Source organism: Gopherus flavomarginatus, chromosome 1 (genome assembly GCF_025201925.1).
Source record: "Gopherus flavomarginatus isolate rGopFla2 chromosome 1, rGopFla2.mat.asm, whole genome shotgun sequence".
Taxonomy (NCBI): Eukaryota; Metazoa; Chordata; order Testudines; family Testudinidae; genus Gopherus; species Gopherus flavomarginatus.
This window is the reverse complement of record NC_066617.1, coordinates 164,814,894-164,830,603: the sequence shown is the minus strand read 5'-3', so window position 1 is coordinate 164,830,603 and position 15,710 is coordinate 164,814,894. Positions and strand designations below refer to the sequence as shown.

Here is a 15,710-nt window from a genome sequence, read left to right as displayed (position 1 = left end):
CTGAGTATCTGCCCCACATAGTGCAAATCATTTCAATATTTGAGCTTCAGGATTTTTACTCATGGAGAACTCAGAGCCCTCTGGGCACTCTTGCAAATACAAAAATGAAGGTGGAGCTGAAACAGGGGTCTACATGGGGAAAGTTGGGAAGGGGGAAATAGACAAGTTTGTCAAGTAGCCTGAAGATACAATTTGAAAAATACACAATTTGGAGACTGAATTTTCTGTAGTGAAACTATTTCCGCTCCTGTCCTAAATCACCCGACAATGAAAATTCAGGCTGTGCAAATATTTTTGTGAGTAGCAATTTTAGAGTAAAAAGGCAGATTTTGCACAGAAATATGCAATCACTGGTAATTTTGCATGGTTTGATTTGAGCGTTGATCTTCGTCGCAATGAAATTTCAAATTTCTAACAGGGTGAATTTCTCTCTCAGAAAAACTGGATTAGAAATTCTCGTTGGGAAATAAAGTCACTTTTTTCAAATCAAAACAAAATGTGAACATCTCAAATTTGGGGTTCATGCACGATGGTCCAATAGTTCTTGATCTCTGCTAAGACTAACAACAAGGGGGTTAATTAAAATCATCTATGATGGTGGTGGTGGTGGTGGTTTGCATGATGTGAATACTTATCTGCTGGGAACTGGACTGAGAGCCAAACAACTCATTTTGTACTGGAGATTGAATAAAACTTCAGATAGTGGGAACTATAAGGCTGGAATTTTCAATGGGGCCAAGCTCTCAGCTCCATTAGGTCCACTTTGAAAAATCTCCACCTAAGTCCCTATCTACCCAAGCTGGATTCAAACTGGCAACCTATAGGCTCTCTCTTGACTGAGCCCTAAGCCATCACATCCACAAATACTTAGATACCAAGCTGAGGTCTTGATGTGGGCCTCATTATTGTAGTATCTGAGCACCTCCCAATTGTCAATGCATTTATCCCCACAAGAGAACCTGTGAGTTAGGAAAGGGCTTTATCTCCATTTTACAGAAGAGGAACTGAGGCACAGAGAGACTAAGTGACTTGCCCAAGATCACACAGGAAGTTTCTGGCAAAGCTGGGAGTTAAACCTAGGTCTCCTGAATTTCAGGCTAGTGCCCTAAAGCTCTGGTCCTTCCTCTCTTCCTCTTCATCTACTGCATAACAGACTGTTAAACTGAACAGCACTTGTGTGATCAAGAAATCCCATAAGCCTTCAACAACAGTAGCTTTGCTGTGGGACAGCTATCTGTATCAATGGCCTGGTATTTAGCAACAGGGTGCGAGGCAACAGAGAGGAAGAATTTGGCCCAACCTTTTCTTTAATCCTGCATAGTCCCAGAAGACCTCTTCGGCTGCAATGTAGTATCTCCTCATGTTCCCTTTGTTGTGTAGATAATGCACAGCAATGTCATCAGGGTTACGGATATTATTAATGGTGAATCTGGGGTTTCTTGTGTATTGGTCATCTGCAATTTCCTCACTGTCAGAGCCTCCTGGAACATACTCCTTGTAGTCCCCATTCCCACTGGGAAGCCTTGTGATGACTGGCTTAAATTGTCTTGGCGTCAGCGTGTAGTTAGCCCTGCTTGGCAAAACTGGGAGGTTGGCCTCGCTGGGCAATGCGGTATTTTTAGCCTTACAAAGGGACACTGTGTGGCTGACCTCACTGGACAGTAATGTGCAGTTGAGCTCTCCAGTTATCTTTGGGGGTCTCACACTTCTGGGTGTCAATGAGAGACTACTATAGTTTTGATTATCCTTTTTCCTCCTTCGGGTCTTGATGAGAATCACAGATGTACTCAAGGTGCCATTCACATTTCTCTTCTCCCCTTTCAGAGTTGGATGCTTGCTGCTTACATTCCAATGACCCTCTGTAAACTGTGAGTAGCCTTTGAATTTCCCTTGCTGCTGCTTCTTCTTCAAGGATACACTCTCTCTTGTAGGCATTGTGGCATTTCTGGAACGATTCTGTAACTCATCAGTAGCCTGAGCTGAATTTGTCTCCATCCCATAACTCTCCTTCCCAGAGGCCGAATTCCTGTTCTCATTCACAATTTTAGATGAAGACTTCATATCCCTTGGCAACAGCTTTCCCAGCATGTCCTTTGCCACCACTGAACTGCGAGTAGAAATTAACATATCCAATGCATAATCTAGAGTAAAATTTCTTTCTTTTTTATCTTTGGGTAGTTCTAAATCAGAGAGATTGAACATGTTTAACTCACTGTTTTCTGCCCTGTGTCTCACAGCAAAAGGTAAGTTTTCTGCATCTTTGGGAAATTGACCATTTTCTTTCTTGGTTTCCTCCTCCTCTTTCTCCTCCACTTTCTGGTCCTCAACATATTCATTTGGAAATTGGTCAGTCCTTAACGTATCTGAACTGGAGAAATTGTATTCTCCTCCTGAATTTTCCTCTTGTGGCTCCTCTGAATAGAGCGTTGCAAAGGAGGACTTCATGCTGTCCCCTCTGTCAAGTAACAGTTCTGCTGCATCTTTTGTTTGGGCTTCTTCCCTGGTCCTCAGTAGTTCATCTGCAAGTGTTTTCTCGTAATTTCCTGACACCTGACTCTGATTTGCTTCATAGTCACTTTGGTTTCCAGCTTCAGATGCCAAGCCAGGACTTACTGCTGTTGTAGTGACAGGAAGTGAATGTTCTTCTGCTGCCACTGTGCAAATTTTATGGAGGCACTCAGCCTCGATTGGGAGAGGAGCAGTGCTTTGCATTTCCAAGAGCTCATCAGTGTCCAAGGTATCACTGTTCTCTATGAATGGCGGATCTGAGCCAGCAGCTACATCAGCACTCTTAGTGATAGTGCCAAAGTACTCATCTATGGCCAGAGAAGTAAGATTCTGCATTTCATCCTGGACCATTGATTTCTTCCCAAATGTCCGAAGCCCCAAACTTGAGGCCAGAAAATCTTGATAATCAGAATCATGAGAAGACTGCTGTTTTTTTTCTGTTTCTCCTCCAGTTTGGGGTGAGGTGACAGGCACATTTTGAAGAGTGTTCTCAGAGGAGAAATGTATGATATCATATGGCTCATCATCATCAGAATAATCTACATCTTTTTCACGCTTGGCATCTCTAAACCTCAGCCTCATGCTATGGCTCATCTCAGGGGAACCCCAGGATGCAAAAAGCCATGTACCTGCAATTGAAAAAAAAAGTGTACTACATATTATTTGTAGATCTTGACTGTAAACTCTCTAGGTCAGGGGCTGTCTTCTGTGTTATTAGTCTGTACAGCACCCCACAATATTGCTCTGGTCCTTGATTGAGATTCCTAGGCATAACTGTAGCAATAAATCATGAATACTGAATACAGTTGACCCATAATGTTCAGAGATAGATCTGGATCTCAACTTCCTTAAAGTTCAGATTTTTGGTACAACCCATGATAGAAACGGAGATAAGAGACCAAAACTAGGTGGAAACGAGAGGTCAGCTGTGAAGTTTAGATAGGGATCCAAACTTTGCAAAGTTTGAACTTGGAGTTTGGGTTATGTTTCTTGTGTTATGTGTATAAACCTATGGATGAGAGAATACTGATCATGATAAAAATCCTCACTAGCATTTTAAACCACTTCAAAATCAGATAATTTAAAACCCTCTAGAGGGTGAAGGTCTTTAATAGGATAGTGAAATTCCACATTTGGACCCCTAGATTGGCCTACATGAGAATAAATGGGCATAATGCACCAATTGACTCCAGGCTCTTTCATTTCATGGCATGTCCCAGAATAAAACATGGGAGAGATGGACAAAAAATGGCTTTTACCTGAAATAGATGCCAGATGTAATTTTCTACCTCCTGTATATTTTAAGTGACATAGAATTGCATTGCTTTCCTTACATTATTTCCAAAGTCACCAACAGTGAACACATTTTACAAGAATTGGAAAAGAAGATCTAGAGAGGGAAGGAGGCGATCACATACTAAAACCAAACAAAAATGATGGAGAAGTACAAAAAGTACAACTTTGGAGATTTCTGTTAAGTCTGATGGAGGTTTACAGCTTCAAGCAAACATTTTCCTTTAAAAAAAAAACTATAATGAATAATTAGCCTGTGGAATTCACTGCCAGAAGGTATCACTAGATATGGACTCTATCTATGAAATCTCTTAGCAGATAATTAAACAAAACATAGCAGTCCTGCCACGTACCAACATTGTCCATTTCTACAGTGACCGATTCTCCACTCATGGGAAAAAGATTTAGTACATCTTCATACTTCCCTCGAGTCAAAAAAGCGTGACCAGAAAGGCGTATGGACACTACCTCATCTTGGGTGCCAATACTGGAGACGTGCCACTGCACAATTCTGTCATGGGAAAATTCCAGGATTTCAGTGCTGTCAGACATGTAGCCATTTATTGCTAAAACAAAACACAAGATATGCTGTTACTGCACCCTCACAAGCATGCAAGATGGTAAGCTAAATTCATGCCTTCAATGGACTGACATCGGAGATGAAACTGACACATCTCTGTATCCAGACAGAAAGATTATTGGCACTCTAATGAAGTTGGGCTGCAATCCAGTCACCTTCATCTGAAGGGACACCACACCATTAGGTTTAAAAAAATCACATATTAAAATAACATGCCCTTACCTCTGTTCCTAGCCACCCTATACTGGATTCAGGGAGAAAGAATTCATATATATTTAAATTGTTTATTTTGTACATTTCTCTCCGCTAACTAGCCACTACGAGTCAATTTCACTTGTGTTTACTTTTCACTTTTGGGTTCTGCATTACTAACTGTATAAAAGAGGCCTGTAGGTGACCTGGGCTGGGTACAGTGGGTAGGGTGAAAAATAGGCTCCCAGTGCTTGTGCGATCAGTCACTAGCTAGTGTGGGAGGGCATATGCCTTCAGGACACATGCTCAGATTCACAAGCTAGAATCAAACACTGGAAGAAACCCCAGAGGCTAGCGTTGCATCAGCAGTTTCTCTAGCTGCTCTGCTATCCTGTGTGTTACTGGACCACATGCTCCCTCCTGATTCCCTTGTGCTGTGGCTCTGAGAAGGCAGCTTTTCAGAACTGCATGCACTGAGGCCCCACACTGGGGCTCCACTCCCCACTGTCAAGTTAACAGACTCATTAACACTTACGAATTGCTTAGTGCCATGCTAATAGCTGCAGCTTGCTCCAAACCCAAAAGCATGCAGAACGAGGCATGCAGCTGCTTGGCTGACTTCTGGATTCTTCACAACTTCCCTCTTGATTCCTTCCCCCATCTACCCCAGGGCAAACAGGTGCAGCATCACAGATTGTTCTTGGTCACCACCTCAGGAACCCTGCCAGCCCATGCTCACTATAACCAGTCACCCCCAGAATCCATTCCCCTCTGCCACGCTCAACACAGACATTTACCAGAACCCCATTCCCTCACCCAGCTACTCTACCTCTCTGTCTCCCACAGTCACTGATACTTCCTCCCACCTCCAGGTGCTGCCTCAGTGGACTGCAGTTGGTGGCCCAGAAGCCCATGCAGGGCTGCTGAGAACACCGTCACTTTCCCTTCTCGGTTTACACTTGCCCGGCTCATGATGAGCTTGTTTGTGCCTAAGTTGCCCTAATCATGCCCTGTGAAATTCTGGAAATAGCAGATCCTTGAAGCCAGAACCAGATCTCTGCTCATTTGTGCTTTCAGCACACATTCCTCCTTCAGCACACAATCTCAGCAGCCAGTTTTTGCAACTTGGGAAATTCCCAGGCCTGCTTTGCACTTCAGAATGAGCTCCCATCTGGGTACTTGCGCTCACATGAGCTTTTGCAAACTTGGGCCTAGTTTCGCACTCACTGTGCATTACGTTAGACCTGTAGAACTTGGGATCATCCCTTTTAATGCTGGAGGGGCTGCTGCAGTACTGCTTGATGTTATCCTCTAAGTACCAACTCTTGTTTTCATCAAATACAGCAAACACGGCCTGCTGCTCTGCATCCGCCTTGTTCTGAAAAAGACAGCAGATGTGGCAGGGTAAGGTTTACAAGCAGCTAAATTATACATAGTGGGGTATATTAAGGGCCTAATCTTGCCATCCCTCCAGAGGCAAAATTTCCATTCAAGAGAACAGAAGCACAGTCCAGTGGCAGAGCATGGGTAGGCAACCTATGGCACGCGAGCTGATTTTCAATGGCACTCACACTGCCCAGGTCCTGGCCACCAGTCCAGGGGGCTCTGCCTTTTAATTTAATTTTAAATGAAAGATTCTTAAACATTTTAAAAACCTGACTTACTTTACATACAACAATAGTTTAGTTATATATTATAGACTTATAGAAAGAGACCTTCTAAAAATGTTAAACTATATTACTGGCATGTGAAACCTTAAATATCAATTTATGATAAATGAAGACTTGGCACACCACTTCTGAAAGGTTGCCGACCCCTGGGTGAGAGCAAGGGATGGGGTTCCGGACTTCTGGGTTCAATTCCTACCTTTGCAACTGACTCACAGGGTGACATTGGACCAGCTACTAACATGACTGCTATGAGCTGGGCTCCCCCTAGTGGACCACTTGTTGCTGTATGTGCAGGCGCTTTAGTCACTGCTTCCACTCTCTACTGGTTGGTGTCTGAGCCACTGTCAAAGTAGATCCCTTCCTTTGGCCCCAGGGAGGGGAAGTGGAAGAAGAACTCTCCCAGCAGCCCCCTTGCAATGCTTCTGGATCCTCAAAGTTTGGGGTCGCCAGACCTAGGTTAAACCTATGATAGACTGGGGTCAGAAGCTATCATAGATTGGGGTCAGAACTTTCTCCCTGCGTACCTTCAAAGTTTGAGGAAGTTTAGGGTGGTGTCTAGAACCAGGATTTTGCAATTTCTTGTCTTGGCAAACAAAGCACCATGAAAGAAATCACCACCAGCCTGATCTTTCTAATTGAAAGCCCCAAACACACACTCTAAATCTGGGGCCAAATATGCCAGCACACAGCTAAAAGCTATCACTGCAAGCAGCGCTTATAGAAAATTTAATAGAAAACAATTCCCTTATTTTAGGTTTTTTGACTCATCCTATAGAATTTAATGTCCCAACTAGTGCGTTCTGTAGGGTGGTTCAAAGAACTTATCCAAAGGATCTCATAGCTCATTAGATTCTACAGGTTTTTAGACTGACTTCTACAGAAGCCTAGTGATCCAATCCCAGTTCCGTTCTAGAGGCCATTTCTCTAAGGGAACAATCTATGAAACCAAATTCCCCTGTAGTTCAAACACCACACATGGACAGAAACCTCTCTGTCTCTGTCTCTCTCTCTCAGAGGTTGTAGAACATGATCATACCTGCACACCCCTCTTGTCCAGTGTTTCACTTTTACAAATCAGAAGTGGGCCAATCAGTCCAGAGGCTATATCCCTGGTTACATCTACAGCACTGTGATATAATCTTGTTAGACACTGGGCATCCTCTGCGGTGGGCTGATCCGTATCCATGATACTCCATTGATACGTGTAGGTTTCCCCTGGTTGAACTGCTTTACTCACAGTGCTGTTCTCTGAAGGAGAAATAAAGAGAGAGAAATATTAATAGGAGTTACAACCTAGAGCCAGATTCATGGCTGGTGTAAATTGGCGATGAAGTCAGTGCACCTTCAGGCACATGAAGTCCAATATGTACTTTGGAAAGGTCTACACTTTGAAAACAACTGAGTACAGGGACCTAGATACAGCTTGGCTGTCCCATGTGGCTTACAACAGAGTTCCTGTTTGTAGTGCAGAAAGCAGCTTAACTATGCTCTGTTATTAAGTTAAAGCCTTGGACCGGCCAAAGCTTTAGCACAGCCTGGAGATATGCTTCATGTCCACTGCCCAATGCAAAACGTACTGTCACTGCGGTTTCTGACTGCTAAGCTCCCATGTGCTAAATGGGAATTATACCACTTACTTTAGAGACTTGTCATGAAGCTAAATGAATGATGTGTGTAAACTGCTTTGAGATCCATATGGAAGGCACTACGGAAGGACAAAAAAACTGTTGAACAAGGACTGTTCATATCAGGGGCAGAAAATTCTATATTTTAATTGTGACATTTTAAGGTGACAGTGAACTGTACACTGGTGGGGAGGCAGATTCAAAAGGAATTGCTTTAGCTCTAGCATATGTCCTGCCTAAAGCCAGCTCCATTCTATTTCTATAACAAACCTGCTACTCTCTACATTCTTCCTATACCAAACAATCACCCATAAAAGAGTATCTAATCAGTTGAAGTTAATGCTGCAGAAATAGAATCAAAGGACTGGAAAGGACCACGACAGATCATCCTGTCCAGCCCTCTGTACTCATGACAGGACTAAGTAATATCTAGACCATTCCTGACAGTGTTTATCTAACCTGCTCTTAAAAATCTCCAATGAAGGAGATTCCACAACCTCCCTGGGCAGTTTATTTCAGTGCTTAACCACCTTGACAGTTAAGAAGTTTTTCCTAATGTGCAACCTAAACTTCCCTTGCTGCAATTCAAGCCCATTGCTTCTTGTCCTATCCTCAGAGGTTTAGGAGAACAAATTACCTCCCTCCTCCTTGTAACAACCTTTTATGTACTTGAAAACTTATGTCCACCCTCAATCTTCTCTTCTCCAGACTAAACAAACCCAATTTTTTCAATCTTCCCTCTAAGGTCATGTTTCTAGACCTTTAGTCATTCCTGTTGCTCTTCTATGGACTCTTCTATTGGTCTTCTCCGATTTCTCCACATTTTTTCTGAAATGTGGCGCCCAGCAATGGACACAATACTCCAGTTGAGGTCTAATCAGCACACTAAGTAGAACAGAAGAATTACTTCTTGGGTTTTGCTTACAACTCTCCTGCTAATACATGCCAGAATGATGTTTGCCTTCTTTTGCAACAGTGTTACACTGTTGACTCATATTTAGCTTGGATCTGGGGGTCACAGTGGATCACTTTTCCACAGTACTCTTTCCTAGGCAGTCATTTCCCATTTTGTGTGTGTACAAGTGATTGTTCCTTTTTAAGTGGAGTACTTTGCATTTGTCCTTATTGAATTTCATTCTAGTTACTTCAGACCATTTATCCAGTTTGTCCAAATCATTTTGAGTTTTAATTCTATCCTCTAAAGCATTTGCAACCTCTCTCAGCTTTGTATCAGCCACAAACTTTATAAATATAGTTTCTCTGCCATTATCTAAATCACGGATGAAGATATTGAATAGAACCAGACCCCACTTGATACGCCCTTCCAGCTTGACTGCAAACCACTGTGAATGCTGCCTGCTGTCTGACTCATACAAAGAAGTACAATCACATCTTTCCCGTCCTTGAACAAATCCACTGACTCCCCCATTCCTTACAGGAATCAGGAAATAAAATGTCCCCTCTTCCTTCCTGAAAGCCTTCCATGGACTGGCTCCAGCTTATTTCATAGCCCTTAACTTCTGTGTAGTCTCTCGTTTGCTCACCCAGTACGAGCATCACTATCCAAGATTGTGGATACACAGTCTTGCCACTGTTGATGACTGTTCCTGTTGCTACTTCTGCTCTTTCTATATCTCTCAGCCCCATCTCATTTCAGATCACAGCAGAAAACATTTCTCTTTTTCCCTTGGCTATTGCTTCTTAATATTTCCTAATATTTCTTCTCCTCCGTTACTATTGCACCATGCAAAGAATATGAAGATATAGTGTACTTGGACTTTCAGACAGCGTTTGACAGGTTCCTAACCAAAGATAAAGTAAGCAGTCGTGGGATAAGAAGGTCGGTCCTCTCCTAGATCAGTAACTAATTAAAAGATAGGAAATACAGGGTAGGAATAAAGGGTGAGTTTTCACAGCAGAAAAACGTAAATAGCAGGTTCCCACAAGGATTTGTATTGGGAAATGTGTTGTTCAATTTATTCATAAATGATCTGGAAAAGGGGGTGAACAGAAACGTGGCAAAATTTGCAACTATACAAAAGCACTCAGGACAGTTAAGTACAAAACTGACTGTGAATAGTGAGAAAGGGATCTCACTAAACTGGGTGACTGGGCGACAAAACGGCAGATTAAATTCAATGTTGATAAATACAAAATAATGCACATTGGAAAAAAAAAATCCCAGCTACATATATAAAATGATGGGGTCTAAATTAGCTGTTATCAATTCAGAAAGATCTTGGAGTCATTGTGGATAGTTCTCTGAAAACATCCACTCAATGTGCAGCAGCAGTCAAAAAGGTGAACAAAATGTTAGGAACCATTAGGAAAGGGACAGATATTAAAACAGAAAATATCATACTGCACTATATAAATCCGTGATACACCCCTATCTTGAACTGTGCGGTTCTGGTCACCTTGTCTCAAAAAAAGATATCTCAGAATTGGAAAAGGTGCAGAGACCAGGAACAAAAATGATGAGGGGGATGGAACAGCTTCCGTACGAGCAGAGATTAAAAAGACTGGGACTGTTCAGCTTAGAAACGGGACAACTAAGGGGGGAATATGATAGAGGTCTATAAAATAATGACTGGTGAGGAGAAAGTGAAGAGGGAAGTGTTATTTACCCCTTCACATAACACAGGAACTAACGGTTACCAGACAAAATTAATAGGCAGCAGGTGTAAAACAAAAGTAAGGAAGTACTTCTTTGCTGAACGCACAGTCAACCTGTGGAACTCAATGTCAGGGGATGTTACGAAGGCCAGAAGTATAACTGGGCTCAAAAAATAATTAGATAAGAATATGGAGGATGGGTCCATCGATAGCTATTAGCCAAAATGGTCAGGGACCCAACCCCATGCTCCAGCTACCAGAAGCTGGGACTGTACAACAGGGGATGGATCACTGGAAATTGCCCTGTTCTGTTCATTCTCTCTGAAGCATCTGGTACCGGCCACTGTCAGACAGGATACAAAGCTAGCTGGACCACTGGTCTGACCCAGTATGGCTGTTATGTTACGTTGGGTGAGATCCTTGGCTGGTGTAAACTAACATTAGCTCATTGAAGTTGAGGAACACCTCCACACAGTTTAAAAAAAAACAATGCTACTTAGCACATTTACATTATATTTTTCATCTGTAGATCTCAAAGCACTTTACAAAAGTGGGTATTTAACAAAATCCCCATTTTACAGATGGAGAAACTGAGGCATGGAGGAGCGATGCAACTTGCCCAATATCACACAGCAGGTCAGTGGCAGAGCTGGGAACAGAATCCAGGTCTCTCACTCCTGTGCCCTAATTATTTACATGACCTCCTAAAGGCAAAGAGAGACCCTACACAAAGTAACACTTTTGATATTGTGCAAATGTGAACAGTTTCTGACCTCTGGAATCCAGGGGGTCAGTGGCTCCTTCTGCATCCTTTGAAAGTGTCACTCCATGGAGGTAAATGCTGTAGGGTCGACTGGCCATATTTTTGAACACAATCTACGTAGATATGAAGATGCAGAAAGTATGAGTTCAGCATTCAGTGGCCTGGTACATTGCTACAAATCTCAGTGAGAGTGAAACTTGCAGGATTTCATCAGTGAAAGTGCTCAGAGGAAGAAATGCTCCTTAAAAGAAAAATCTGGGGATGTTAAAGCAGAACCTGTACTGCAACATGGAGCCCACAGATTGGGGTTGCTCTTGTTCTGCCTGGTCTCAGGTGGCTGATGAGAACACCTTCCTCAGGAGATCTTCCCACACTGCCAGGCACACGAAGCCATGGAGAGTGCTGGGCTCTGGATTGGAATCACTAGGATCCCTTAAAAACCACAAGGAGTCCTTGTGGCAATTCCCATCTTTTCATGTGCTGTATATTTATACCTGCTTACTGTATTTTCCACTCCATGCAGCTGATGAAGTGGGTTATATCCACGAAAGCTTACACCCAAATAAATTTGTTAGTCTCTAAAGTAGAGATTATGGATTTATACAAAGTTCAGACACAGATCTGAACTTCCCCAAAGTTCAGGTGGAGTTGGAGTTTTGGACCAGCTGTTCTAAATATTCTTTACAAAAAGCAAGTGTCAATGCAAAGTTATGATTGATAAACCCAGCACCCAAAGTCAGGGATGGCAGAGATAAGATTGCAAACTCAAACGTAACTTTGTCCCCTTGTGCTCAGACCTTCAGATAAGGCCACCCTTTGTATCATTACACATTATCTGACAAAGAATACAACACGAGCTGTTTCTTGTTTACAGTAAGTTTGTTTACATTTACAGTAAGGTACATACAGTCTTTGTATTTGGCCCTCGCCGCTTACCTTGATTGTGTCTCGAACCTGAGCTCTGATAACAGGGCCCAGAATTCCCATTTCCTTGGGCCGGGGAGTCTCCAGATGCTTATTGAAGTTGGCATCTGCATACTGCCTGAAAACGGCCTTTTTATACTTCTTCCCAATGAGATTTGAGAAGTTGTCCAAGTACTGAGATTTATATTGCCTTAAAAAAAAGGGGGAAAAGTATCAATAACATCTTCTTAATGGTGAGAGCCACTAGATGGTAGAATACTCTCCCACGGGAAATAGCAGAAGCCCAATTGCATGGGAAAAACAGAGCTAGATTAGACACAGCTGTATAAAATATATTATGATTTGTGCTACAGTAGCAGCTAGACACCCAATCAAGGTCAGGGTTCTCATTGTGCTAAACACTGTACAAACACACAGTATGAGATAGCTTCTGCCTCAGAGAGCTTCCAATCAAAATTTTCTAGACAAACAAAGGAGGGGAGAGAGGAAGTATTACTTCTCCCATTTTACAAATAGGAAAAGGAGGCACAGAGGGACTTGCTCAAGGTGTCACAATCTGTGGCAGAGGCAGGAACTGAACTCTGATATCCTGAATCCAAATCAAGAGACTTGACTTAACCAACGTTACATCAAGGTTTCAAAGACAGTGGAATTCCCAATGATGGCTAAGAATAGGTAGCGTTCCGTTCATGAAGTGAGGTGAGCAGTTGTGGTTTAGCCATGAGCTGTGGCTGTTTTGTGCCCAGACCCTTTTGAGAAAGGCTGTAGAAGCATGATAACAGCAAAGGTAAGATTTATTCCTCTCATTCTCTTCCCTTCCTTCTCCTCTCAATCCTCCTTCTCTTCTGGTGCATCCTGGGAATTGTAATTCCTAAACTCAAAGCTAAAGGAGCCAGCTAGGAACAAATTTACAAACACACACTGTGATAGCGATCTCCATCTAACTAGATACAACACACCTTCCCCCTTTAGAATAACCATTGTAAAACTTCAGTCACTTCCAGACCATCACTTGAGTCCAGTAACAAAGTCTTCCAATCTTTTAGCCAGTCTCTTTTGTCTCACACTTCTCCTAATACCCGGAGAGGCAGGAACAAGACGGGGTAGTGGAGCAATTCCTACTACTATAGATTGTCCATCATTATTATTGGTGTCATCAACGTTCTCTGGTCCAAGGTGGAAATCAGCATTCTCTTCTTCAGCTGCTGGCTGATGAGCTGTGGACAATCTAAAGATGTTCTATTTCTTTTGATCTATTAATCCATCAGAATATTCTCGGATTTCTGTTATCTGCAAAGGAAAAGAATATCTTCAACATTCTTTTTTGACTTTGTATGACAGCTTCACACGAACAAGATCTCCAATTTCAAATTTTTGAGGTTTAGCACCCTACAGTATACACACTGTCTATATTTCTCCTGATTGCTCTTAACACATTCAGGAAAAGACGGTTACTCACCTTTGTAACTGTTGTTCTTCGAGATGTGTTGCTCATATCCATTCCAGTTAGGTGCGCGCATGCTGCGTGCACGTTCGTCGGAAGATTTTTACCCTAGCAACACTCAGTGGGTCGGCTGGGCGCACTCTGGAGTGCCGCCGCCATGGTGCCGGATATGTACCCCTGCCGACCCAACTGCCCCTCAGTTCCTTCTTGCCGGCTACTCTGACAGTGGGGAAGGGAGGTAGGTTTGGAATGGATATGAGCAACACATCTCGAAGAACAACAGTTACAAAGGTGAGTAACCGTCTTTTCTTCTTCGAGTGATTGCTCATATCCATTCCAGTTAGGTGATTCCCAAGCCTTACCTAGGCGGTGGGGTTGGAGTGAGATGTGGTAGAATGCAAAACTGCTGAGCCAAAGGCTGCATCATCTCTAGACTGTTGAACCAGAGCATAATGCGAAGCAAAGGTGTGGACCGAGGACCAGACAGCTGCGCGACATATTTCCTGGATTAGTACATGAGCCAGGAAGGCAGCAGATGAAGCCTGAGCCCTGATAGAATGTGCGGTGAGAGGGCCTGAGGGAACATGAGCCAAGCCATAGTAAGTGCTGATGCATGCTGTCATCCAAGAGGAGATCCTCTGGGAGGAGACAGGTAGGCCCTTCATTCGGTCTGCCGCTGCAACAAAAAGTTGGGGTGATTTACGAAACGGCTTCGTCCATTCGATATAAAATGCGAGCGCCCTACTGACATCTAGGGAGTGCAATTGTTGTTCCCGTCGTGGTGAGTGTGGCTTCGGGAAGAAGACCGGAAGGAAGACGTCCTGATTGGTATGGAAGGCCGATACCACTTTAGGGAGGAACGCTGAGCGTGGTCGCAGCTGCACCTTGTCCTTGTGAAAGACTATATACGGTGGGTCCACCCTGAGCGCCCAAAGCTCGGAGACTCGTCTGACCAATGTAATGGCTATGAGGAAAACTGTCTTCCAGGACAGGTATAGCAGCGAGCAAGTTGCCAACGGCTCAAATGGTGGAGACATAAGTATGTTTAAGACTAGGTTGAGGTCCCAGGTAGGGGCAGGGCAGCGTACTTGGGGGTATAGGCGCTCCAAGCCCTTGAGAAACCTGGAAACCATAGGGTGTGAAAACACGGAGCAGCCACTTTCTCCTGGGTGGAAGGTAGAAATGGCCGCCAAGTGCACCCTCAATGATGATACCGCTAGGCCCAGCTCTTTGAGAGACCAGCGGTAGTCCAGGATGGTGAGGATCGAGACCTCGATAGTAGTAACATTTTTCGTTTTGCACCAGCAGGAGAAACGCTTCCACTTGGCCAGATACGTAGACTGAGTGGAAGGTTTTCTGCTACCCAGGAGTACTAGTTGCACTAGGGCAGAGCAACATAACTCTGACTGAGTTAACCACGCGGAGCCATGCCATGAAGTGAAGGGACTGCAGGTCTGGGTGGTGAAGTCTGCCATGGTCCTGAGTTATGAGGTCTGGATGATGAGGCAGGGTGATTGGGTTGGCTATCGACAGGTCGAGCAACATGGTGTACCAGTGTTGCCTGGGCCACGCAGGGGCGATCATAATCAGGCGAGCTCTGTCCCTGCGGAGTTTTAGTAGGACCTTGTGAACCAACGGGAATGGTGGAAAGCCATAAAGTAGTTGGCTCTTCCACGGAATCAGGAAGGTGTCCAAGATCAAACCCCAGTAGAGACTGTGGAAGAAGCAGTACCTCTGGCATTTCCTGTTCTCGCGGGAAGCAAAGAGGTCTATGTGGGGAAATCCCCACTTCCGGAAGACAGAATGTATAACGTCCGGACGAATCGACCACTCGTGAGACAGGAAAGATCTGGTGAGTTGATCTGCCAGAGTGTTCCGAACTCCTGGGAGAAAGGAAGCTACTAGGTCTATCGAGTGGGCTATGTAAAAGTCCCCTGGTTGAATCGCCTCCCGACAAAGGGGGGAGGATCGTGTCCCTCCCTGCTTGTTTATGTAGTACATGGCCGTTGTGTTGTCTGTAAACACTGAGACACAACGGCGCTGTAGATGTTGCTGGAACGCCTGGCACACCAGGTGGACTGCTCTTAGTTCTCGG

At 43.8% G+C, this 15,710-nt stretch overlaps 1 protein-coding gene across 1 annotated transcript in view; it reads right to left on the bottom strand.

Annotated features, from left to right (window-relative positions):
* LOC127055588 (coagulation factor V-like) overlaps positions 1-15,710 on the bottom strand; it is a 60,703-nt gene that overhangs the window by 23,304 nt on the left and 21,689 nt on the right. Inside the window, exons 8-13 of the mRNA XM_050962779.1 lie at positions 12,184-12,361; positions 11,258-11,360; positions 7,280-7,491; positions 5,801-5,951; positions 4,155-4,367; positions 1,301-3,137 (exon numbers count right to left, since the gene is read on the bottom strand). Of these exons, the coding sequence (XP_050818736.1) occupies positions 1,301-3,137; positions 4,155-4,367; positions 5,801-5,951; positions 7,280-7,491; positions 11,258-11,360; positions 12,184-12,361 (2,694 nt within the window). The remainder of the gene's footprint in view (positions 1-1,300; positions 3,138-4,154; positions 4,368-5,800; positions 5,952-7,279; positions 7,492-11,257; positions 11,361-12,183; positions 12,362-15,710) is intronic.